At 33.5% G+C, this 27,421-nt stretch overlaps 4 protein-coding genes across 4 annotated transcripts; 2 read left to right on the top strand and 2 right to left on the bottom strand.

Moving 5' to 3' along the window:
- Positions 1-7,474: 7,474 nt before the first annotated feature.
- On the bottom strand, positions 7,475-15,437 carry LOC137930390 (uncharacterized; the record flags this gene model as incomplete). Its single annotated transcript, XM_068773632.1, has 6 exons — positions 7,475-7,609; positions 9,122-9,279; positions 11,446-11,536; positions 12,689-12,755; positions 14,555-14,587; positions 15,403-15,437. Coding segments are annotated over 5 exons (375 nt in total), but the record flags the coding sequence as incomplete, so codon positions are not given.
- Positions 11,998-12,864, top strand: Coa8 (Cytochrome c oxidase assembly factor 8). Its single transcript, XM_068773581.1, has 2 exons — positions 11,998-12,335; positions 12,658-12,864. Exons 1-2 carry the CDS (start codon positions 12,015-12,017, stop codon positions 12,862-12,864), a joined length of 528 nt encoding a protein of 175 aa, XP_068629682.1. The 5' UTR covers positions 11,998-12,014.
- A 392-nt stretch (positions 15,438-15,829) lies between the features above and the next one.
- Positions 15,830-27,239, top strand: LOC137930526 (DNA oxidative demethylase ALKBH2-like). The gene is made up of 5 exons (XM_068773803.1): positions 15,830-15,914; positions 16,073-16,273; positions 16,579-16,758; positions 16,842-17,005; positions 27,097-27,239. The coding sequence occupies exons 2-5, from the start codon at positions 16,101-16,103 to the stop codon at positions 27,237-27,239; spliced, it is 660 nt and encodes a 219-aa protein (XP_068629904.1). The 5' UTR covers positions 15,830-15,914; positions 16,073-16,100.
- Positions 17,020-25,860, bottom strand: Ttc30 (tetratricopeptide repeat domain 30). The gene is made up of 2 exons (XM_068773802.1): positions 25,807-25,860; positions 17,020-18,954 (listed from the first exon to the last, which is right to left on the bottom strand). Exons 1-2 carry the CDS (start codon positions 25,858-25,860, stop codon positions 17,020-17,022), a joined length of 1,989 nt encoding a protein of 662 aa, XP_068629903.1.
- Positions 27,240-27,421: the final 182 nt, after the last annotated feature.

The raw sequence follows: 27,421 nt of genomic DNA on the forward strand, positions 1-27,421 counted from the left end.
TTGTATAAAATTAGCATATGAGATAAAGATGCAAAGTCCTTAGTGCTTTTTTTACACTCTCATTTAAACAAGTAAATTGTTATGCTATTTTGTTTATTATGCTATATGTTATATGCTATTTTATTGTTATTTATAGCATCCGTGAGGGCTGTTACTTGTTATTTTAAAGAAAAAAACAGTTTCGTTAAGATTGTTGGAATGGATGCAGGCCGTTTCAACCCGGTCCGATTCGAAATCTATTTAGAAGACCCATGTCCAGTTGTGGACAACCTGCAATTAAAATCATGAAGAGCGGTTTGTTATTTTATTCCATGGAGACAGCGATTTTTAATCTCTTTATAGCAATGATTATTGATTTCCTTTATTGCAGTCCATCTCAAGAAATAGATATAATTGTAAAATTTATTTTATTGCTATAAATATTTTTTTTATCGGCTAATATTGCTATAAATAATATGTTTTAACAGCTAATATATTGATATGCTAGTTCGCTTTGCAATAGAGGCATTCGTTATTAGTTTTTTAATCTTGTAAGGGTTCTGAAATTTCTACAAATTTTAGCCTATATTAGCACCAAATTTACTTGTATGTACCAATAAAGTTGGATCTGGTATTTACCAGAAATGGAAAGGTATTTCGTGAATATATACTGGTGTATCACATTTACAATAAAAAAATTGATTCTTCTCACTTATTCTTCTGCGAGATTGATAGTATCTGGCCGGTATACATTGAAAGCACTGCATAAAGAAAGAGAACTTAATACTACAGGTTTTGTATAAATTACAGTTAAATTAAAAAAAAAAACTTAGTAATTTTGGCGGGAACTTTGACATTTGTTATTTTACAAGCGTTTCTCTTGACATAGTTTGACACATCTTTACGCGCGGAGCTTTGTGTGCGTTGCCCTTGTATGTATATAATGATTGTATGACAAAATACATAAAAAAGGTTAAATATAAATGTGTATATTTCGGTGGATGGGATACGTTCCGTCAGGTTCATCCATCTTGTACAATTAATCTGGGCGTGGTTGAACGTTAACTCCGAAATAAAACCTTAGATTTGACACTAGCAAGGCCTTAATTCAATTCCGATAATAAATTACACAAAACAATGCAAATTGACGCGGATTAAATCAGATTTCGGTTGGATGTAAGCGATCCGTTGAACCTTGAACTGTCAAAATCAATATGGCCGCACGGTGGTTCTGACGTTTCACTAGAGTAGGAACATCCGGTCAGTTCCACTCTCGTCCACTTCCGGAAGGAACGTTCCATCCTCTTGTACTAGATGGTGCCACCGACTCATCATATATTTAATTTCATAAATGCTAGAAATTTTTTATAGACATTTCTATGTTAGTTTTGAAAACGTAGTTAAATTTAATGTAATGCAAGTATACACTATGTTATTCCTGTTTCGTGGATAAAATGTTAGTTTATACTAGAGTCCCACCTGTTAAAATATTTCTTCTATTAAACCTTTTGTTAGAACTTCGCGTACTAATTTCAATGGAGGTTGCTCAGTACTTGAAGGTCTTGGGGTAGAGCCGTAACCGTTTGTCTTTATTGTAAAGACGCAAGCAGAACGAAAGAGAAGTTGGAGATCATATAACCTTGAGTAGTGGAAGCCTTGTAGATTCACACTTTGTGCGTTAATTATATAGGATGCTCACAATGAACAAATTTCCTGGGGATTGGCAACAGCGTCCTCCGTGTACCATAATACCACACTGCGATCGCCAACAGGCCGGCAATCTTGGCGATCCTATATACCCCCATAGATATCTTTAGGGCAGGCCTGTGCCTTGAAACAAAGGCATACATTTGAAAGCAACATAGCAGTCGACGAACAATGATGATTTATTGTTTCCTCTATTTTCATCATCTCAGACGCAATATGGTTCATTTTTGGATCAGTTATTGAATCTGTTACTTGTTTATTGTTATTGTCTAAACCAGAGTTCCCCAAACTTTTTTGTGTCGTAGACCCCTTGCCATGTTTTTCCGTGTTGGGTAGACCCCCCTACTTAACTGATATTGGTTTCCTGTAAAATTCTAACTGTAATAAAGTTTAGTGTTATAAACTTAAAGTAAAAACACATGTTAATTTATACATTTTTTAATTGAATTTAAATTAAAACAACTCAAAATAAAATTTGTATCTGTTATGTAAAATATACATAACATTAAATAAACTATAAATATAATAACATAAGCAATACGTCAATATTTTTAGTGAGAAGGATGAACCTGATGCTTTGATAATAAATTCTCAACATTTGGCGTCAATTTTGTAAGGGTTAATCTTAAATCTCTTCGGCTAATGATGTCCAGTCTGTGGACCCCCATTTTCATTTCATGGACCCCCAAATTTTTTTTTGCTGACGTAGACCCCTTGCAGGTTGTCATAGACTACTAGGGGTCGACATCGACCACTTTAGGAATCACTGGTCTAAACCAACCCGCCTCCCAATGTTGGGTATTGTATATCCCCTCATAGATATCTTTGGAGGAGCTATGGGGACCACTCGTATCTTTTGTAGGACAGGGACTTTTATTTTCGCGCTCTTAAATCATGCCTCCTATGATTTTTTATTCCTTTATTTTCTTTCTTTCAACAATTCTTTTTCTTTTCATTTCATATCTATTTTTCTTTTAATTCGGTACCATTCGTTCTTCTCATACCTTAACTATTACAATTTCTTTTTTTTATATATACAAGTATATCACATTTTTGTCTTGCAGTGTTTGTTTATAAGCTGTAACGATGGCATATAGGCCACCATTTGCCGTGGAGTTTTTTTTTTGTGGTAAATAGATTACCTCCTAAAAGAGATTTGTCATATTTAATATTAACTACACGCAAAATAAAGTGATGAGAACACGCGTTAATCCGAGACTTATATGTTAATGTCACACAATATGAAATTGTATATATATACAAGAATATGCACACATGGTTTCGCACGTAATAATGAATTGAGCTATAAACATATATATATCAAGATAGTATTTTATATTTCACAATATATAAACGTAATTACTGCATGTTCTGGTAATTTAGGCTATTCAATTTCAATTTAAAATATATAGCCTCGAAGACATTACGCTACGTGATATGAAAACTTTAATAAAATTGTTACAATAATTCTCTCTTAAACAATATCATAGTAGACAAAATAATTGTGATAAGCCTTTACATTTATATATAAATACTATATCAATAGATAAGATGTATGTTTCAAAAGTATCAAGAATCTTATTTTATTATTTTTTATTGGTAAACATATAACATATAAAACGTCACTGGGTATTAGATCAAGGAATACTAAATTGTCTGTGGCCAAAATTTTGACGCAAAACAATCGAATCCAAAAAATCATATGTTAATTCTTGTTCTAAGTAAGAAAAGGTTTGTCCCTATTCAAATTATTTAAAATTACATATATATATCTGCTAGATTAATTGAAGTTATATGTATTAGGGGGATCGAAAAGTAATGTCGTTTCTGACGACATATATTACAGAAAATAGCAAACTACAAAAAACTTGTTAAAAATGTAGTCGTGTGAGCTTACTCGAAGCGACATTACTTTTCGATCCCCCTAATATTTTAAAGGTTCAAAGAATAAAGTATATAGTTTGTTTTTAATATTTCGCTCTAGAATGCCAGTGTTTGCCAATTTTATTAAAATATTTTTTAAAAACCAACACTTGAACGATGTTTTATGCTCTTTATAAAAATTTCAATAAAATTAGAACATAATTTACGGGGTTATGAATATTTTTTTTTACATTTAATCGACCATTTATTTCTTACGGATTCAAATATTTAATTAAATTGCATAATCAATACTTTTGTCATTTTGTGTCAAGTTATGTTTGTTTTAAATACAAAGTAAATGGTTTTTTTTTTAATTTTCTCTCATGTACGCGGTGTATGGGAACCGCAAAAAAACAAGAGTTACGTTTAAAAATAGAACAGTGTCGTTTCATCCTGATTCCCGTATAAGTATTTAAAAAGTATTAATGTTTACCAAACGTCAAAGATTCTCACATATACATATACAGTACCCGGCCATAAATATTGCACGTCGAACTATGGAAAGAGACAATCTGCTAATTTCGGCTTCTAAGAGCGTTATCTCTGTCGCACGTCTGACAAAACGTCACATAGGTAGTGTGGGACAGAGATAATGCTCTAGGTTATCTCTGTCGCACGTTTGACAAAACGTCACATAGGTAGTGTGGGACAGAGATAATGCTCTAGGTTATCTCTGTCGCACGTTTGACAAAACGTCACATAGGTAGTGTGGGACAGAGATAATGCTCTAGGTAATCTCTGTCGCACGTTTGACAAAACGTCACATAGGTAGTGTGGGACAGAGATAGTGCTCTACGAAGCCGAAATTAGACGATTGTCTCTATCCAAAGGTCGATGCGCAATATTTCTTACCGGGTATTGTACAACGTAATCATTACGGTGTTGCTAGTCAAATTTTTTCCAAATATATTTTAGTGTTACTAGTAGAAATATTGCGATTTAAGTGATATGAAATTTATTATCGGCACGAGGGTTCGATGGTTATGTACCATGTATGTGCTTTGTTGTACAAATTGGTTAGTTTAGGGTGTTATAAAAAAATTTTTGCTTGCTCCATACAATTTAACAGGGTAAGTTGGGATAAAGGTAAGAGGTACTATGTTGTGGTGGGTATTTCGAAAGTTGACTGGTTTGTATACAAATTAATAGGACATAAATATCGTTATCTCGGGGCATTGACGTTCACATTCGATTACTGTCAGTTGATATACGTCCACTGCAAGGCTAAGCCCCCCCCCCCCCCAAATTGACCTTATAACGGATCTTGCACTGCCCAAATCTAACGACTTCCGACAACCTTGATTATATCGTGGGTCCACCTAGTGGGAATCTACCCACGCCGTGTCCACCGGCTCGTGATAGCCATTAGCAAACGTTTCGACTTCAAATACGTTCATATATTTTCATGTTGTTGTACTAAATAATAAATAACGAAAGTAAACCTAGCCCAGATGATTGGCAAAATGAAGCGGCAGTAAGTAGACCAACCGCCCAACAGATGGCGCTGGGATAGTTTTGAAGTAGAGATCACAGATAATCAAACAATCTTGCCGCTTTCAATTGGTCTTATAGAAATCTAGGGGAGAGATATGTTTAGCAGTTGGAAAATGCTCTTTAGGTGGTCATCATGTATAAATATTGTAGCTATAATATGTTAGTGGCATTTGGCAGATCTTCTAACAAAACAAATTACAGCTGGGAACTCTAGGTTCTGGAGTATAGATCAGGGAACTGCTCGTGAAGAATGTCTACACTCAAGGTGGATAGACGACCTTATTAAATAGTCGGAAGACGTGCAGGTCGATTCCAACTGGTTCTATTATCTATGGGCTAGGCCTATGTCTAGCAGTTGTGGTTCTGCACATCTCTCTCCTGTAGTCTCTTTGGTATCATTAGCAGTAATTCTTATAAACTCACAATGAATGTGATAGAGTTCCAATCTGCACCATTTTTAGTAGATAAACTATAGACGGAATCCAGGTTAATAAAAATACTTTATTAATAAGTGTTCCATATTTTTAAAAATTACTAAACTAGTGAAACATACACAGCCAGTTAGAGCATGAGCCGATAGTTCTTCTCTTTCGCGTGTATAGCGATCTCGCTCGCACAATCTTTGCGCATCGGGGCTGACGGCCATGTGTTCGCCAGCACACGATACAATACTGCACTATATATATATATATATATATATATATATATATATATATATGTGGGTATATGCCATAATTTAACTGCACTGAGATAACGAATTTGTGAACAACCTGGAGTGAAGGACCAACTATTAACCTATTGGATTTGAGTAATATAGTATGGAGTAGGCTGAACTATACCTGGTATTGATGGCATTAGCTATGAATCTAGTGCAACTTTTATTTAAGACGCCGCAAGTTGCTAAATAAGCCACATAAATGCCTTATTTTAAGACCCTATTTGTCTTCACATTAAACCGCTCTCTATATACGATTTTAATTATAACAATCTCGTCACTAATGCATTTTATGATGTCAAACCTTTTTTGTGGTCTATATTTCATATGTGAAAATTGTAGCAATTTTTGATTTATATATATGATGTCCCATAAATCAACGTCAAGATAAAATCAGTTAAAACTGCAGATAGTGGCTTACTTGAAAATCTACTCTAGACTAAAGTTTTGACTGTATGATAGCGTAATAGATTTGAAGTCAGTCATTACAAAGAACATCATAGAGAAGAACGTCATTCTGACGTTTATTTATAGGACACCTGAATACATGATTTCTACAGTTGATAGTTAATTTCTATTTATATTTTAATGTTGGTATAGCGATGTAAACGTGTTGTTTTATCTGTGGGCCTGTGTTGCCATGTTATGTGTATTTGTTATATTACCACCAATCTCGGTGTATGTATATGGGTTGTTTATAATCTTTGTAATTAACATATGAATAAAACTATTCAATTTACTGTAATAGTGTCTATTTATATTTCCGATAGGAAAAATGCTTAATCTTAAATCCTTTATTCCAATATCAATTTGTACAATAAATTATTAAATATTGTTCTTTGAAATTAATGCGTTTTATTTATTAACTATATATATTTGTACCAATCTATATGCTCATTGGCTAGGAAAAAAATGGTGAATCATTTTCATCATTTTAGATGCACGATATTCACTACTGAACATTGGAAACATCCATAGATTTACACATGGACCAGTTGGAAGCATTTTTTTAACGGCTCCGTTTATGGCACATCTAGTGTATCACCTGTAATATTAAGGACAGGTTTTTTTCAGTTTGTATTTTCTATCATCTCTCCTCTTCCATTCCTCATAACCTCTATTACTCTTCATCTTCAATTCTACACATTTTCATTCATATAAGATAGTAGTTTCAATTTTGAACTTGATTTATTTATTTTAATATCACATCTTGAGCGTTTACATTTTTAATATCAGGACTCCTGGTTTTATTTATTCTTAATTACAATTTGTAACCGTAGCTTTATTCTTACCGAAATATTGAATTTGTACTTACTATAATTATTTCGCAATACATCAATAAGATATGGTGACATGTGGGTTGACATCACACAATGTGCGATGTCTGTGGTCTTGACTACAGATCCGTAAGACTTTAGCAGTCACCGGCACACTTTGGTCTTCCACTTTATACCATAGCACAGCACTAGTTATCATAGTGATCTTTAGGAGGTCTATACTTTGCAGTGAAAGTCTATCAGCTGATATGATGTAAACCAAACAACATTTATAGAATCAACATCTACAGTGAAATTCGGATGATCATTTAAAACTAGATAGAGAGGTTAGTATAAGTGAACACCAATGCATCAGTAAAGGTATTAATAAAAAACATAATTCATAATAATTAAATAATTATTTGTACATTAACAAAAAAATAACAGTATTTCACTAATCAAGTAGTCTACAGGAGATGTTCTTAATGTACTGTGTACTCGGTTCCACATGATTCTTATTATTTGAGGCCCTTATCTGGAAAGTAAATACATGTTTAAACTTTCACACAGATTAAAAATAAAGTATTAAGTTTGTAATAGTTTGTAAAAAATCATAAAGATTGTACATACATAAGGCATACAATCTTATCGCTAACAATGATTTCTTCCATACAACCATCAGATGGAACCTGGTTAATAAGGAAAAATAGAAGTATTTCATTTATAAAGGGGTTTGAAAATGTATATATATATTATTTATATACATATACCAGTGGACAAACAACTTAATTAAGTTCGTCAAAAGATACAGAATGCAAGCCACCTCCAACTGGTCCTCTTGGAAATCAATGAAGAAGGCCTATGTCCAGCAGAAGGAAGACACACAGCAGAAATAATTATGATGATAATATACAATACTTATTACACAAGTCTAACACTAGTACGGTAAGTAAGAAAAGGACCAATATTTAACCACTTCGGCACATGCAGCGGTAGTTATGCAACTAATTGCACTGCCTGCTGATAAATGCGCAACTAAAACATTATACTATGATCAAAAGGTGTGTATAAAATGTAAATTATTTATTCTTCCAAGTCTATTTCGTTCACTTTTTCAAGTCTTCAAAACAGGCAGAATAGTCTTTTTTGGTATAGCATCCAAGACCTTCAATTCGGTTTTCATCTACTCAACTATGTCTATGTGTATGTCAAAATGGCATTCCTGCATTGGATATTTTAGTTTAGGCTTCTATATGGGTAAGGTTTCATGATTAATGAGTAATGCACTGAAGTGATTAATGGAAGAAAATATTGAATTGGTGACTTGTTAAGAATGTGAGTGAAACACCAAAAGTTTTACCTAAGTTGCTGGCTTATTTCAAACCATTTAAAACTTCATTCAATCATTGAAAGGTGCTCTGAAATTTTTCTTTTCAAGTTTTCCAGCCTTATGAATATAAGTAGCGAATATTTGATGCAACATAACAATACATATTAGAATTTTAATAATGAGTATATAGTTAATTGATTATAAAATCCTTCTAGTAATGACCTCATTTATGGCAGGTCATACTAACTGGCATTACTGAACATGGCAATACCAGCAACTAGCATTCATTTAGTATTAAGATAGTCATCTATATCCATGAACTATGATAAGCAATGAAACATCAAAAAATCTCTAATTGCACACACATCATCATTTCAACTAAAAGACTATCTCTGCTGGGCATAGGCATGTGCAATAGCAACTAGATCTATTCCATATTACTTAAAAGGTTATTACTTCCAGCCAAAGCAAAATTCAATACACTGATTTATTAAGGAGACCCGAAAGTAAATTTGCACGACCGCATTTTTAAAAAGTTTTTATTCCTAATGAACAATATATTCACCTACATTATCAACAACCTTTTACCATTGAGTATACAAGCTTTCAAAGCCGGAGCGGAAAAAATCAATCAGTTATTCTGCAAAATATGACAACATTACTTTCCAGTCCCTCTAATACATTCATGTATCTTGGGTTATAATGAATAATCATTACCAACAACTCCTACGCCTGACTTTTCTTCTTGGGATTTAATTCATTCTCACAGTTGGCATATGCAAGTCCTATACCCATTCCCATGCCAGCTATGATGGGCCATCTCTTCCGTCTCAGGAACAATACTGAAGCTATTGCACCGAGTGCAATTCCACTTCCTGCAAATTATATTGAATATGTTATAATATACAGGCGTCCCTTGTATAACACGGTTAATTCGTACCGTGCTATATCGAAACCGTGTTATTCGAAACAAGGTATACCGTGTAGTATCGAGACCTTGTCTTGTGTTATATCGAAACCGTGTTATACGAAACCTTGAAATAATATAAATAAAGGCAATGTGTACCGTGTTATATCGAAACCAAATCTTAAGGTGTAAAATTTTATGATAACTGAAATTTCGTTCCAAATACTACATAAATGAAAAAGGAAGTTACCTTCAAGTTTTTATTAAGAAAAATAAATGAAATTAAATTTTATGATGAAATACAAAAATTAAAAAATACAACAAAAAATATATTCAAAGACTAATAATTATAATTACATATAAAACAAGTAGAAACAGCTTATTACGATTACAAAATTAATTTTCATCATCACTCTCATCAGAAATTACAGCTAATCTACTTTTTTTTCTCCAGGTTGGTTGAAACTCCTCTTCACTAGTTATTTCTCCATCATGACAAAGGTTATCTGACGTAGTAGCAACTACCTGCCTATTTCGATCTTGCAATTCTTTCAGAATTTCTCTATAAGGAGCTAAAGAACTATTCAATTCTCTTTTAAATTTTCCGCTACGTACAAAATCGTGTTATGTATTTCAAAACCGTGTTTTACCGTGTAATATCGAAACCGTGTTTTACAAGTACCGTGTTATACGAGGGACGCCTGTACACCAACACCTCACTTTGCGACATTTCAATGTGCTTTTTTTTGAATTTGCATCTTTATTTAGTTAATATTGATTTTTACTGTGTGTCATTAGATTTTCGAGGTAGCATTGTTTTGGGTGCATTTCTAAAATTTTTTTTAATTTTCTTTTCGTTCTAAAAGATGGCAGCACTTTCGTTTCTAATTGCACCATGCCATCAAAGCTTGGGGGATTCTCTTTTACTAACTAAATTCAACACAATTATAATACAATTTCATTTTCACTTTGTTTTGCTAATTTCAGTTTAGTTTCAATTAAGTAGTGTATTGTGTTTTTTTTAAACTGAATAATAAATTTATATACATTTTTATATCTTGTTTCGGGTCAAAAAATGGTAAATATTTTTCCAATTTATTTATTTGTTTTGTATAAAAGTAGCAAAATTTCATATCAATTTTGTTTTTTAAATGTTTACTTTGATCAATTTTCTTTTAAAAAAGAAGCATTTTCGCAACAATGGAACCTATCTTTGATTTTTACATGGTTTGCTATAGAAAATCTTAATTTACTTTGAGTTGTTTCAAATTGTCTTGCCGTATGCAGGCAGTGCAAGACTAGTCATTGTGGCAATCTTTGGGTGCAGCTCTATCAAACAAAATGAAATATATTATCAACATCATTACAGTCATAAGATATCCACTGCTCAACATAGGCCTCTTCCAGACATTTCCAATAGGACCATGTCTTCTGCTTGAGAACAATAAGGTTTTGTTATCAACTGTTTTTTAAATAACAGTGCAGTGATATCCTATATAACATATCCAACTTTGATTCATAGCAGGAGCACATGTTATATGAATTGGATAACATTGGCACTCAGCACAAATGGTGAATATTAAAATTATACGGAATTTGCATATACTAGGGTCAGCAATTCATAACATCTACTAATCAGCACTAGGCTGTCATAGTGAATTGTAGCCACCTTTTGGAAAGAAGTCTTGTATTAAAAATATATAGGTTTTTAAATAATTTAAATCTTTAAAAACCTGATTACATATTTTAAGATTAAAGATAAAATAGAAAATCATAACGCAATCATTATAATGACTATATTTATTCAAATCATAAATGAAAAATCACATTTAGTTCTATGTTCATTATTAATTAATATTAAAAAAAAGTATATAAGCGAACTTAATCACGAAACATTTAAACTTAATCATTATCATGTCAGCTGATAGTCGATAGGCTTCCTACAAAGATCGCCATATGACCACATTTAAACTTAAAAAAGGATTTTATGTAAATTCAATATTTAAAATGATTTTTTCGTTACACTAAGTAGGGACTTCTCTCTGGCTTTATTAGCATAAACATTAATTATATTAAGATAATTTATATCTGGTTTTAAAGATAGTATTAATACATAATGTTTCTTATTTCTCACCAGTTTTAATAATGCCGTCTGAAAGGCACAGGTCGAGTTTCGCAGAATAATCATCTTCGATGTCGTTTACCTTTTTGCCCATTTTCAATAACTAAGACCGGTGAATAACAATAAATTGGCTTCTACCTTTAAATTCTAGTATGTAAACTGAACACAAGATGTAAATGCTTGTAAGAGTCGGTTGCTTTTACATAATTCTTGATTGAAAAATTTCGTATGACATCTCGCACGCCACTGCAAGTTTGACAATATCCAGTAGTGTTGCCATGTTAATTTAAAAATTTACTTGTAAAAAAAGATTTTTTTTCTTATTTCTCTTTAGAATTTATTATATTTAGTTATATCGTCTTGTTTTAATAAGGATTGCTTTACAATATACTTTAAAAAGTGCTTTTGAATTTTTACATTTAATTATGAAATGTTTGTCTAGATAATTTCTGATCTATTTATCGTAATTAATGCGTATTTAATAAATTTCAGAACAAAATCATTTTTTTATACTGATAAGTGATTCAATTACTAAAGGGATAATCTTACGAAATTGTCATTTTTACGTCAATGTCAAGCTAATGTTTTTACAGAAATGTAAACACCTTAATGTCTTTCAAATGAAGCCTTTGCTTCGTTTCGCAGGTAAAAGTCGCTATGGGGCGACTAAACTCAGGTACACCAGCACCACAGCAGACACAAAAGTGGTGCAACCACCGAACGCCAAAAAGATAACAAGTGACATGGTAGGACCACCGGATCCTGTATCTAACCTAAGAAGGATTGTTTTCAAACAACCAGCTAATGAAACTGGACTAGAGAGAAGGTACAGGGAGATGCGTACAGAAGTACAAGAGTGGAACCAAAGATTTTGGACGCAACACAATTCTAGCTTTTTTCAGGTATTTTTTATGTAATCAAATATTATGTCACTTCATCATGGCGACAAATAATTTATTGTATTTTTAATCTTTAAAGTGTATCATTTGTGTGTAAAATACATTACTGGCAATATACCCACATACATAAATATTCTATAAAAAGAAATTTTTAATCATCATTTTACAAACTTAATTTTTTTAATCATATTAATTATTTTAGATTTTAGTATCAATTCATAGTAGACCATGATATCCCATGCAGCTTATAACCAATACAATAACGGAAATTTTGTAGCTAATACTGGAAATAATATTTATAAGTAATATACATTAACATTTACAGGAAAGGGAAGAATATTTGAAGAAGAATTTACCAGAAGGAAAGCAAAACCTGACAGCTGATGAAATGAGTGTGTTCTACAAATCATTCTTGGACAAAAACTGGAAGGCGCATATGACATATAATTTAGAATGGTACAAGAAGAATGTCACTTTGTTATTGTTATCTATGCAAGTTAAACTTAGAAAAATATTTAAAATAAAAGATTAGAAAGGATGTTTGTATTTTTTAATTCATATTAACAACATATATATTTTTATTGATTTTAACTTATAGTAAGTAAACAATATCAATACAGAAATAAGTGTTTAAAATTTTTTGTAGTTGCCCAAAATTGAACATCTGCACACAAGGTATAAGTTAAACCATTTTATGGTTGTCATAACATCTGAAATTACACAAAATCTGTGAGGAGGCCTTGATCCAGTGCACATCATAAAGCTGAAAAGATAATAAAAAGAAGACAAAAATACTTATCTTTACTGACTTTACAACCTGCTGACTTTGTTGCTGAATTGGTTTGTCATTAGTAATATATTAATATTCACTTAGAATCATATATAGTGACCACTTGTTAGAGCTACCATAATGTTGTATTCTTAAACTTTAAGTTTAAAGATAAGCAAAGAGGTTTCCAAACCCAACCTGAACGGAGAATCACAATGTCCTCCATACAGTAGTAGAGTGATTCATTCAAAAGTTTTATTAAAAATGAAATCCTTCACACACTCGTTACAGCCCATAGATATCTATGGAAGGATATACTTTTACCGCACTTGGTGTGGTGTTATCATATGCAGATGATGTTGCCCATCCTCTGAAAACTTGTTTGTAAGCAGTGGAAATTGTATGTTATTAATGAACAACATTTGAATTATATATAAGACTGTGTTCCACGAATCAAATCTGTGACCTATGATCACAAGTCTCAGTCCTCTACCATTGGATTACCACTGTTATTTTTTTTAATAATTTCAAGTTCATTCAGAGATATTACATAGTTAAAGTGCTAAGAAGTCGCTGAATGTGGGCAGCGCAAAACATTGTGGCAGTTTTTGAGCGAGGCTAATGCCACGCAGTAGCCATCTTCCAGCTGACATCATACTTAATATAACATGGGAATATAATAGTTTAGTCTCTTCTAAATATATATGGTATTATAAATCTATTTACGAAAATCATTCACTAATTATGATATACAAAGTTTGAAAATTAAAAAGCAAATTTTTAAAGTCAATTATTTTTGAGAATTAAAACTTTTTAATTATAAAGCCATATATTAAATTAATTGTCATCATAACTGGCAGTTTGTCCATGAAAATGTAAAAAGATACCAATGTCATGCTATTGCACAAATAAAATATGAATTTGAAAACAAATTTATGGTCCCCAAATAAACAGGTTCAAAGGATAAAAGCACAATTCATTTTATAAAGTGGATATATAATGTACATTGCATTCAAATGGCTTCTAGGCCTGTCTCTGATCATGTGGTTTGTAATGTGCACCATTGACGTATACCTTATAGCTTTGAAGAAAACCGGTAAACCAGGTCTGTATAAAAATATGACTTCTTTAATGTAAATAATAACTTACCTTTCAACATAATAATAAAGAAATAATTAAAAGGTTTGAAAATTGAAGACATGGAATTTAAATACGAAAACGTAAGCGCCCCAATCGACGCCGTAACAAAGAGAGGATATAAAGTGAATACATACAAGCTATCTAATAACTCAACTTTAGGACTGCTGCATTATGTTGTATTCTGTGGTGCTGGATTTATGTTTTCTATTTTCAATAAGAGGAAAAAACTTTTGTTAATCGCAAATACAAGGAACTTAGGCATCAACAGTACCATATATAACTTTAAAAAATCCGCCATTGCTTGCAGTGATGCCATGTCGAAATATTTATGCAAAATTTGGAAACTCTTACAAAGTATTATTGATAATTTGAATATTTTTAAAATGAATTTTGCAACACCAGTACATCGCCACGAAATTATAAACAAAATTTTAATCAAGAAAATAAAAGAGCTCAGTGAGGAGAAAAAAAATTTGACTCTTCTTCTAGCAGCAGCAAATAGTGAAAATAGAAATATTAAAATTAACTATCAATTGGAATCTATATCGAAAAGAAAAGTGGCGATATATACGGAGGAAAGTAAAAAGCGACAGGAAGGCCAAACGAAATATCTAAATTTTCAACATTTATACTTAATTACTCATCAGGAAAATTTGTATTTACACTCCCGAATCAAACGTTTGACAAAGCAAAAGGAAGACGCGGAAAGGAATCTTATAAGTTTAGTTCACGAGGTTTGTCTTTCCAAAAATGAAAAGCTGATAGCCTACTGCAGTCGATTTGTAGTACAAAGTAAGGATGAACTGTTGAGTTCTGATATGAGTTCGGAAGTTCAAAAATTTTTGTCATCTTCAGCATACAATGCTCACTTGAAGTTGTCACAAAGACCAGACGTTGGTACCAACACTGATGATAATAAAAAATCGAAATCATTAGAATTAAAGAAAAGTACAACATCGTTGTCTGATGCTCCGAGACTGGTAGGTCTTCCTGGCGAACACATCTTGACTGTGAAAGATAAAGATGGCTTTATTGAAAAACTCTACGAGTATGATTTTACAACTGACTTTGATAAAGGTGATACGATCAGGAGAATTAGGGAGTATTCCGTCTATCACGATAAAGATTGTTTCTTGGAAAACGTTAGGTACGTATTTTAACATTTGCTGACTTTTTTTTTGCTTTCCCGAGTAACTTATAACAATAAATTAATGAACAATATTCATTTCAGTTCACGAACTGTGATTCAAGACGATATTAATGGGGCAAATATTCAAGCAAGTAATTCAATGGCATTACGAAGTTGTAAAAGAATACATAACCAGCGATTTTTAACTGGATCACCTGCGTTTCAAATATTCTTGGAAAATTCAAAAAATGTTATTCTTCCCCTAACAGCAAACTTTAGAGCTCCAATTTCTTATGGATGATTTTTATATATTTATTTACATTTTTTTTAAATACAATAATATCTCGTAAATTTTTGTCTTATTATTTATATGTTATTTTACCGTATAATATTATTAGTATATGGATAATTTAGGCATGTGTTATGGCAACATTTGATGAATCTAAATATCTTTAGCGACTGACAGAACAGCGACATTAATTTAAAATTGTGGTCCTTATTTTGAACAAAATTTGTGATTAAAGAAAAACCTTTATTGTGGTTGGTAAGTGATTATTATATTATCTAAATTAATAAATAATCAGCAATTGTGTAAATTTGTGATAAAAACGTACAAAGAAAACATTAAACGTCAACGTATCGAACGTTAACTCAGCTCAAATGCTGTGTTACCAGTTAAAGCTTTAAATTTTCTACTTACAGAGGATTTTATTCAGTTTAAATAGGCTAAATGTCAGAGCTACTGAAAGGATTAGATGTCAACAAAGTTTCATGGAAGTCATTAAAAGAAGAAGGCATAGACCTAGATTATTCGGTCGTTATACCGAAATCGATCGCAAATGATTTATTTAACGAACTCGAAAATAGTTTGGAATATTTTACCGGAGATTTATCGAAAATTAAGTAAGTAACGCAACATTAGATTTATTACCGTTTATTTAAATGTTACCAGGTCATAAAATAAAATTTGGCAAGTCTGTATAAAAGTTTAAGTTTACGTTCCGATTCACAGTTATAAATTAAAGACATTTAAATAATAGATATGTTTTAATTTAAATGAATTTTTCTCGACTACTTTTTACCATTTTTTTCTTGACACAAATTTTATTCATAAATTATACATACAACATTCATAAATTATATTAAATATTAATTTTTGTTATTTCCATATATAATCTTTTTTGTGTTTAAATAATTATATTTTTTAGGGTATTCGGAAAAATTTATCCATTACCTAGACAGCAAGTCGCTTTTGGTGATCCAGGTATTACCTATACTTACTCTGGCATCACCGTGCCTGCTTTACCTTGGACTACACCCGTTTTGGCGATCAGAGATTTGATTTTTAAACTTAAAGGCATACTCTACAATTTTGTATTAATAAATAGGTATACTATATTATATAACACGTCTATTTTTTGCAAAATAATGTGGTCTATTACTTGTTATTATTAATTTATTATTATCGTAGATATAGAAATGGCGCCGACCACATAGGCGAGCATAGAGATAACGAACCAGAAATAGATCCTAAATATCCAATAGCGTCAGTATCGTTAGGGCAGGAGAGACCATTTATAATGAAGCATAAGGACTCAAGAAAATCAGGTCCGAATAAAAAACATATTCCACCGGGTAAGTTTATATAATTATTTAAGATCTTCATATTTATTTATGGTAACGGAGTCATCTATATTCCTCAGCTTAAAGAACATGTACCGAAGTTGCCTGGCTTCGTAAGTAACAGTTTGTTTAGCTTTAACATGAGCGTCTTCCTCCTGGAATGGACTTTCTATAACTGTACTAACACGGCGTCCATAGCTCTCGCAGCCTTCAAGAAAACCCATGCAATCCCTTATCGTATTATCCTTAACCACTATCAAGTGCTTCGCTAAGTTCTCCAGGAACGATAGGAAACATCTCTTCGTGTAGAACCAAGTGTCGGTGCCAAGGCGTTTGTTGAAAGGCTCCAGTGACTTGATCACCCTCGATATGCCAAATTCGTAGTTACCCTTGGCGCAATATAAAGTGCCAATGACTAAGTTCACGATGCACAAGTGATAAAACTTCTTCTGCGGATCTTCGAATATCTGCTGCTCTTCTTCTTTCTCTATTTTACGCATAATATCCTCTGCCTCCTCGTTCTGTGACGTCATTATATATGATACACATAGATTTGCCAGCACAACTGCGCTGACGTTGAGAATGTTGTCGTACTGTTTCTTGACAATCGGCTCGTAGAAACTTGCGGCTTCTTTGTACTTGTTTTCTTGCATGAAAAGCACGTGGGCGACGTTTAAACGCCATACATCTGACTCATTACAGAATTCCACGGATTTTCTAAAGATTTTCTCGACCTGACCATAGTTTTCCATGTCCCAATAGATTTTCGCTTGCGCCATTACAACCGGTATGTACCTTTCCAGGGCCTCTTCGTACTCAACGACCGCTTTCTTAACCTGATCATTGTCTCCTTGAGATCTACTCTCTTGGACAACTTTGGTGAGCTTCCTCAATTGCTCTGCATGCTTAGATGCGATGTCTTCGTATTTTTGAAAAGCTTCTTCAGGTGAAGTCTGACTCGTGATAATGGCATCCAAGAAATCATACAAATATGGCGTTAGATATTTATAAGTAAATTGTGCGTTTTCGGCTAAAACGTCGGCAGCTAAATCGTAATATTCAAATTTGCAATAAAGAAGCAATAAATTTGCAAAGGTTTCAGCTGGAAATGTGTCTTGTTGGAGTAAAAAATGTAGCTTTTCAAATCCGTCCGTAGGCTTCTGGTCTATCGATGTTAAAGCTAAATTGTGTAAAGTTACTGCATCTAATTCATGTTCGTGTCTTGGAGGCATATCGGAGAGCGCTTCTCTTGCCGCCTCTACATTCTTCAACTGATATTCTATCGCTGCTTTAAGATTAAACACTTCTGTAAGAGCTGTCTCGTGAAGTGTAAGAGTATTGCCAACGGATTTGACTTCAGATGTATCTGTTTGCATGCCCACAGCTAACTCCGGATGGTCTCGAATACCTTTTTCTATTACTTGAGTTATATGTTTCAGTGCCTGTGGATATTCCTTCAGCTTGTAGTAACATAAAGCTACGTTGTAGTGCAAATGAGCGTTGAATCCTAAAATATTTAGACTCCTTGTAAACTTCTGCAGTGCTTCCTCGTATTGGTTTTCCTTAAAAAGAAGACATCCAAGATTGATATCTTTATCAGGGTCATCTTGTGGGTAGGATTCAACTAAACTTCTAGCTGCAACAGCGTCTTCTTCACCATATTTAATGGCGGATTGTAGTTTAGTCACATTCATCTCTAGTTCAGGAGCAGTGATCTGCATTGTGATTTTATATGCCTCGTCGTACATTGACGCTTCGTAAAGAGCTTGGGCGAAGTAGAACTTGTATTCCGGTACATCAGGGTGCATGGATGAGAGTTGTTCGTAGCAGTTCGCAGCTTCGACGAAGGATTGGGTCCTGAAGTAACAATATCCAAGTAGAGAGAGTCCAGCACGGTTTGGATTGTAGTTCATCGCGTCGTTCAAGGTTTTGATCGCATCTTCGTATCTGGATTCTTTAATCTGAAACATATATTACAATTGTAAGCATGACTAGTGGATATACTCTTCTGTCAATGTTTAGTTACACTAATTGGTCATCGTATGCCTTGAAAAGCAATATAAGATACATGAAATCGATAGCAACACGCACCAATAAGTATATCCATGACAGCATAAAATTAAAACCATGCCCTTCGCAATATGTTATCGACGAGTTAAGTTATTTTAGACACATTTTTAACAGACAACCTGATAAACCTATCAAATTACTGGTAATAAGAAAAGTAAACGGTTAAAAACCAACTAATCTAATTGAATTCTCCGTTGTTACTACTCTGAGAAAAGCAGAGAATAGATTTATTGGGAAAAACTTTGTCACCGATTCCGTCAAAGTGTTTCAAAATGAGAAAATCCTTAGAATTGAAGATACGACTGCAGAGAAGAACTAGGATCCAGCGCTTCTCCAGTAGTATAGATTCAGGTATAGAATGTTGTCATGATTTAAAGTCGCTGTCTGCAAAGTTCTCGGCATAGACTTCGTATTTGTTCTGGATACAGCTTCGTCATCGTCGTTTCAGCCCCTAGACGCTTACTACAAGACCTAGGCCTCCCCAAAGATATCTATGATAGGGTATACCGTAATTACGATACGCAAAGAACGCTGCTTTCACTCCTAAAGAACTTGCCTGGGTGCAGTGGCAATCCTATATCATCAATGCATAAATTGTGAATTATATGTACGACTGTATCTTGAGATTCAAACCTCTCGACCTGCGATTGCAAGTCACATTCCTCTACCACTGGACTACCACTATTTCTGGGTAGAATTGTAGTATTTAAACCGCTTTTCTGTAACCGAGGATTATCCCTAGGGCTTCGCCATGGTCCGTTACTTCATGTGACAGAACAGACACTCCAATTTTTATTTATTTGCATGGATTACGTAAATGAGGGTAGATGGGAAAAACAATGATAGGGGAATTACTCGCGCGTAAATTGCAGTTTTTAGATAACAAAAATGCATTAATTTTTTTATCAAATAAAAACAACGACGCTTGCGATATCGAACGTCACATGTATATCAGAGATAATTTTAATAAACTGCAATATGAAAGGCATCGCGCATGCACCTGACGGATGTCTCGGCGATATCTTTCGGCCGATTTGCTCAAGGGCCTGGCGCTGCCATTTCAATGTCAATTGCTTTATAGTACCTTGTAGTTGTACTTAAAAATAATTACTACATTTAAATATTTATTTGTATCGGCACGATGACCAGGTTCTGCGCTGCTCGCTTTCAGCGACTTACTGTCGCCTTAACTATGTCGTCGGTCAAAGTGGCGGTGGGCCTAACCACGCCCCGTCTTCCGGCTCGTGGTTGCCACTCGAGATGCTTTCGGCCATCGGTACCACGATGTACTCCCGCTGCCACTTCAGATGAGCAGTTCATCGAGCTACATCTGTTACCTTGATTCTTCTGCGGATCTTGCAGTTAAGTTCCGAGGATAGCCCTCTACATTGCTTTCGGTGCGACTTTTACCCTTCTTATAAACCTCATAGTAAGCGACCACCACCAATAGATGGCACTGGTAATCAATTGCATATTTGGGACTTAGCTCGAAGAATTGCTCATTCTTCGGGCTAAGTCGGTGTGAAACTTCGAGAATAGCTCTCTTCACTGCTCTCTGGGTGATGTTCTTATGAGGCTCGTCGTAAGTGACCACGTCTCGTATCCGTATATCATCACCAAGTAGCAATCTAGGTGAAATGTCTAGACCTCATTTACATAAACAGCTGGTTATAAATATCAGATAGATGCTTGATGGAAGAAATATTCAAAAACGAAAGATTTTGATCAGTGATTCCCAAAGTGGTCTATATCGACCTCTTGGGGTCTATGACAACCTGCAAGGGGTCTACGTCAGCGAAAAAAAATTTTGGGGGTCCATGAAATGAAAATGGGGGTTCACGATAGTGGATCTCAACACATACACTGGTAGTACCTATTTACTTACTTCATACTATTTACTAATATCAAAACATTTACATTATTTATAAAAGTACCTATGAAGAAAAAAAATTATTTAATGTTACGCATATTTTACATAACAGATACAAAACTTTATTTTGAGTAGTTTTAATTTAAATTCAATTAATAAATGTATAAATTAACATGTGTTTTTACTTTAAGTTTTTAACACTAAACTTCACTACAGTTAGAAATTTACAGGAAATCAATATCAGGTAAGTAGGGGGTCTACCCAACACGGAAACACATGGCAAGGGGTCTACGACACAAAAAAGTTTGGGGAACTCTGATTTAGATATATATTTTTTTGTATCTAATGCCTGTGGATGTTCAAATCAACGTCATTTCATATATCTACGACTAACTAATTTAGCTGTCCACTTCGAAATACCAAAATGGCGTGTCTTCCGTAATATCTATTCATTGTAACAATATTTCTGGTCATGTAGTGCTGCATCGTGAGTTAGCATATTCCGTTCCGATGTCTTGAAGGTTTAGGATCAGGTTGCATGGCCTGCTGATGCTACGTAAGCAGATTCCTTATACGATACATATGTAACGAGATAATTCTGATTTTTCAAGGCTATATTCCCCAAACGAAGTTGCCGAAAAAAGCATCCCACGTCGGACGATATTGTACGAAGATCTGCCCTAGTAAAGGTTTCTCTAATCACCGTAAAAGGAAGAGTTGCAACACTGTCAATCGTCAGTCCATCTTCGACCGCCATATTACCAACGTTACAATTCAAAATCTCATATCTTTGTGACAAAATTTGCCCATTGGCATTTACAGCTTTGCTCTAGCTGAGGTGGTAGACTATTTCAGACACTTGGCCAGGACTTAACTGTAATAATGCTGGAGGGCTACCGCAAAGATCTTCATCCTCGGACTGCTACTTTATCTATCACAGGAAAGGAAGATCGACACGCCCGTAGAAGGCGACTGCTACATAGTCATATGTGTGAATACACCCAAATACTCTTTTTAATGTCTCGTTTCTATAGCATCTCATACTTCCATATGTGAGCAGGGAATTTTTTTACAATAATAATTTTTTACGTAATTTTTTTTTTCATCTGAAAATGCCTCGTAGAGGTGATCTAAGCTTGAATTGTCTTCCGAAACATGCAGCATTAAAATACGAGGACACTTCTGACGGTCGAACTTTAGCTCGATCGACTAGTTCAATATTTAATGGAATCAGGCGTTATTTTGCGGAAGTCCATCCTAAGTAAGAAAAGGACCAATATTTAGCCACTTCCGCACATGCAGTGGTAGCCGTGCAACAAAGTGCACCGCCTGCCAGCTAATTTCAGTTGCGTAGAGCGTTATCTTTGTCGCACGAAATACGACTGACAAAACGTCACATGGGTAGTGTGGGACAGAGATGCTTTACGAAGCGGAAACTACCCGATCGTCTCTTTCCAAAAAGTCGATGTTTATTATTTGTCGCCGGGTACTGTATATACCGCGTAATAAATATTTAGTGTTTATTAATAGCGTGCGATGGAAATAGGTACTCTATTAAGGTTTCACGAACGCGATTGCGTCAGATAACGCCTGTAATATCGTATTAACCGACTTACATCGTTAATCTAATCTCGGATTCGTTATACGAATTGTTCAAAGATAGTTTATCGAACGCATAACGTTGGCCGTTAACCAGCTATCTTTCGTTCGGCCAACGACGAAAGTGCCTAAATTATATCTCGTATTTATTCAAATATTTTAATTGTTATTCAATTTTGACCATTTATCAGCTATAAATATAGGTCAATTATATCATTTATTATTATGACCTGTAGGTTTTAGAGGTAATGACAACACGAAGTCCAAATTAGAAGTGTATATATTAGTCTATTGTTCCATTGTTTTGATGAAATTAGTGCTTTTAGCGCTTAGGCTTTTACAGCTTCATCAGAAATGAGTTCAAGGAGCAGAAAGATCCGTGAACTATACTAAACTAAAGCAGTCTGGTTTCTGAACCTGCGTTAGATACTCTGATGAAGATTGAGGCAGCTAAGACGAGGATTACCTCGTCATGTCAGTGTAGTGTGTGTTAGGTGGCAACGAGGACCAACCGACAACGTTGGCAATATAAGTACTTGATTCGAATGTTGATGGGTGCTGTTAGCCGTTTTGGCTCTTACAGCTTCATCGGACTCAGGGCTCGCGGATCCGAAATCCGCGAGCTAATAAACTAAAAAAAATCTACGTCAGATGCTTCACCTGACGTATTGTATTAGCTAATTATTACCTAGTCGGTTTTCGGAGAAAGGTGTGGTCCCTTTCATCCGAAGACATTTTATCTGATCCTACCTCGATCGTCCACGCTGTTTATGTGACGAACGGTGGAGAATGTTATGGTTGGTTTTTAATCGCAAGCGATTTTACGTGCGGTGAGCTGTCGTTAAGAGAGTGGTAATTATTTAGTATGTATTTGTACTTGCAAAGTTGCAAATATCTGAAGCGTGTGGTGCTTGGTGATTGGATTGCGGGAACCCTGCTATAGGATCCGTAAGGACATCTTTAGGACGCCTCTCGAGGTTTCTATAGGTGGTGCCGGAGGGGAGAGGGGGGGGGGTTTAAAAGTAGAGTTCGTTGTGAGGCGGTTGCTATCCTGGTGAAGCGGTTCTGTAACATCTATAGAGGTTGAAGTATATGTGCCGGGGCATGGGCGAAAACCACACTTGCGTAAGCGAACACGGGATCTTACGCAGGTTTTATAGATGAGGAGTGTGTGTCTGAGGGACAGCTTACTTCATGGGATAAGGAGTGGGCATCTGAACAGTATGGCGCAGGCTTTATTTCTAACAAGGTGACATATATATACAAATTCTTAAAACTATGAAAACAAAATTCCATCAATAAAAGACCTCAGCTAATCACAAAGCGAGAAATTTTGTGCGCTTGCTTTCGCTGGATATATAATGCGCTCTGGCGCGGGATTCCCAAGTTCAATGCCGCTGATGATGGCGTATTGTAGCTTCTACATAGCGATTTATATACGAAAATAACTATGGAGGAGATCCTAGCAAAGCTGTGGATAAACTACGGCTAAAATTATGACCATTATACGTAACATTATGTTCTTCGTCATAAAACTTACTATCTCTCAACACTCGTAAGCAAATTCGTCTTGGTCGTGTTTTCAATTAAAAAAGTAAGAGAATTAACTGACGTCAATATAAGTCTATGGAAGACGAGGACGAAAATAAATAATTCATGTGAAAAAATTGTTAAAAAATAAGAAAACCCGTTCCCAACAAAAAAGGAGAGGTCCCAATAGCGGAGGCCTCATTATAAACAAAAAAAAAAATATGAGTCTATAAGTTTATTTTAGTTATTTTCATAGCATTTTGTCTTACGGTGTTTTTATCTTAGGACAGTGCCGCAAAAATCAATTCTATATTTATTTTACAATAAAGAGATGAACATATATTTATAACTTTAAAGCTAGAGATAACCTCAGTAATGCTTTTTAAAAAATCGGCTTTCTTGCGACTGTTTCACACGACACGAAAAATAAAAAAATGTATATTCGTAAATATTAAATTTTGAACTTTTTATAGAATTTTTTAATTCAAATAATATTCGCCTAAAAAGTACGTATTTGTACAAAAATTATTTGAATTTGAAAATTTGACGTTTGTGTACTTTTTACATTCAGACGCAAAACATTTCCGCATGGGCGTGGTGCTGTTGAAATAGCGATAGTGTTGCCCTATCATATTTTTATCAATTTTATTATGAAACCTTTATTTGCTTTCCGGGTTTATACAATTTCAAGGCTCCGTTATTATGCAAGTTGTAGATAGTAATGCTGTATTTTTTAGATCGCCTATCTATATGTAAAACATCTATTATTGATGAATACAGAATGATTGGTTACACGTGAAAAACTTTAAAAGTATAGCTTACTTGTCTGCAAAAAGTTTTTGACTGTAGCATGTATTCGTGCCATATTTAGTTCTTCAGATAAAATGACGTTGATTTGAACATACAAGGGCATTAGGTACAAAAAAAAATATAACGAAATGTTTCGTTAATGAATATTTCTTCCACCCTGTATCTATCTGATCTTTATAACTAGCTGTCTATGTAAATAAAATCTAGACATTTATTTTACCTAGTCCAGCTTCATGCAAACTGACTTTTAGGTGCAAAATAGTAGGTAAAAAGTATAAATACATAATGTGATAAAAAAATGTTAAGCGATGTGTAAAAGAATATCAGAACGTGAAGAATGAGAGATTCTGTGAAGAAAGACAGGAATAATTTGTGAGGAAAGAAAGAAGCATGATATAAACAAAATGTAACGTCTGTGCCTCACAAATGGCAGCAGATCATATAAATTAAAAAAAACTGACTAGTAGTATAAAAAATTAATGATACGTAATATATTAATAATAATAAATTACTAAATTATGATGACTAAGTAAGTATGTCTGTTTAGTTATAATCATTTTTTGATTAATATTGATATTTTAATAATTTTGATGTTTAATGGATTGCAGGCGTTGTTTTAATTGTAAACTTTTTAAATATGGCGCATGTTATGGTTACCCAAATTTCGTTTTATCTGTGCCAATATCAGTTTTTTGTAATATATTTATAATTTTGATTTCAATCCGTAATAAACAAAATAAAATGAAAAAATAATGATTTTATTCAATATGTTTAGTACAGTAAAAGTATTAATAAATAAATGTATTAACACTATAATTATTAACTACATACATTTACATCAAAATTTTTTTTCAATAGTTTCTTCGAGAAATGTTTTAGAATGATATAGAAGCGTTCATCTAAAAATTTAAGGGAAATTTCTACCATTACTTACCATTGTATATATCGTTTTCGTGTACTGTCCATCTGCAATTTGCGTGTAATCCATTTTTGCTTTTTAATATTTCACGTTTAGTTTACGTTTTATTCTTCATTGTCATGGCAACGTCCGAATGGTAAATTTTCAACGTTTTCGTGGTTTCGTTTAAGGCATGACGAATTAAATAAGTTTTATATTTATTATGTAATATTTAACATAAATATCTAAAATTATTTTTTTCCACATAATATTTCATTCTTATTATTTTTTGGAGAACCGTATAGTTATATATTTTTGTTCAGTTACTCAAATACATATTTACGAAGAAATAAAGTTAAATTTTGTCTTATTATGGAAATTACTTTAGTATCGAAAAAATTGCGAGGTCAAAATGAGCGAGTGCTACAACAAAAAAAAACCTTTTGAGCGCAGCAATGGCGCAAAAAGATTTCTATTGTTAATTTATCTATATATTACTTATTAAAGCTGCCTACATAATTTCTTAAGCATTGAATTTAGGTAAATATACATTTGCGTATCCGATCTTAGGTTGTAATATATCCACTAATACAAGAAGAATTCGGTTATATATTATTTGTTTGTATGTTAGTAGCAATTCGTAGATGAATGTATTCGATTTTATCACAAACTACCAAACGACACGGTAAATTTATTTATAAGTAAATTAAAGAAATTTATTAAGCACAGGTTCTACTAAAAGACATATTATATTTTTGAGTCTATTTACGATGAAGATGTTTTGACATGAATTGTTATATTTTTTAGAAATAAAAAATAAATACAGTCTACAGTCACTGAGTTCCTTGTTAGTTATACTCAGTAGGTGGCGCTTTACAATCTAACGTAAACCTAAATTTAATCTGTCAATTATAAGTGATTGTTATGATCTCATGTCATAAAACTATTGTAGCGTTCACGCTCCGTATTGCTGGCTTCTACAGCAATAATACTTTTATGTCAAATAATTCTTGCGTGCTTAAATTTAAATTCGAACGCACATTTGAATGTGGCCGCCATCAGTAATGTGGCTGCCATTGGGTAGGGCTCGTGTAAATTGTACACACTCTTTGTGCATATGTGAATACAACATCTCGATCAAACTTGACTTTTATTTTTCTTTCGAACGTTCTAGGGTGGTAAATATCTTCTACCTGCTATACGTGTATACTTAATTGAAGAAAGATCAAATGCGTGCTCGATAACTTGCCTCCGCTCGCTAATTGTTAATCTTGACTTTGACTTTTCTGAGTTTTTTATTTTTTTTATAACTCTTTTTTATTTCAGTTACAATTTATCTTGAGCATAGCAGCGTATTATTAATGAATCCCCCAACTAACGAAGTGTGGTATCACAGTTTGCCTGCACGAAAAAAACTGCTTGGTGCAAGGATAAATCTAACATTCAGAAAAATGCGCGGAAAAGTGTAATTTTCTATTTAAATTAAACTGATTCTTGAACTATTTTTGTTTTTTTTATTTGCTTTATATTCCCTGTTTATTACAGATGTTTGCAATAAATCACTAGATATATTACTTTTAGACGCCACATCAGGGATAGATTATACAAGTACAGTACAAGGCTAAAACGTCAGGTAAATCATTTAATTATT

This window comes from Battus philenor, unplaced genomic scaffold (assembly GCF_028537555.1).
Source record: "Battus philenor isolate CCGP_79_NKW_IND1 unplaced genomic scaffold, ilBatPhil1.0.hap1 SCAF_6, whole genome shotgun sequence".
NCBI lineage: Eukaryota > Metazoa > Arthropoda > Insecta > Lepidoptera > Papilionidae > Battus > Battus philenor.

Excerpts from the sequence above, each read along its gene's own strand:
- Coa8 (XM_068773581.1), top strand. The coding sequence starts at position 12,015 with ATGTTTTTACAGAAATGTAAACACCTTAATGTCTTTCAAATGAAGCCT. Across the intron at positions 12,336-12,657 it reads ACAATTCTAGCTTTTTTCAG|GAAAGGGAAGAATATTTGAA; the intron begins GTATTTTTTATG and ends TAACATTTACAG.
- LOC137930526 (XM_068773803.1), top strand. The coding sequence starts at position 16,101 with ATGTCAGAGCTACTGAAAGGATTAGATGTCAACAAAGTTTCATGGAAG. Across the intron at positions 16,274-16,578 it reads GGAGATTTATCGAAAATTAA|GGTATTCGGAAAAATTTATC; the intron begins GTAAGTAACGCA and ends TATATTTTTTAG. Across the intron at positions 17,006-27,096 it reads TAAAAAACATATTCCACCGG|TTACAATTTATCTTGAGCAT; the intron begins GTAAGTTTATAT and ends TTTTTATTTCAG.
- Ttc30 (XM_068773802.1), bottom strand. The coding sequence starts at position 25,860 with ATGGATTACACGCAAATTGCAGATGGACAGTACACGAAAACGATATAT. Across the intron at positions 18,955-25,806 it reads CGAAAACGATATATACAATG|ATTAAAGAATCCAGATACGA; the intron begins GTAAGTAATGGT and ends TATATGTTTCAG.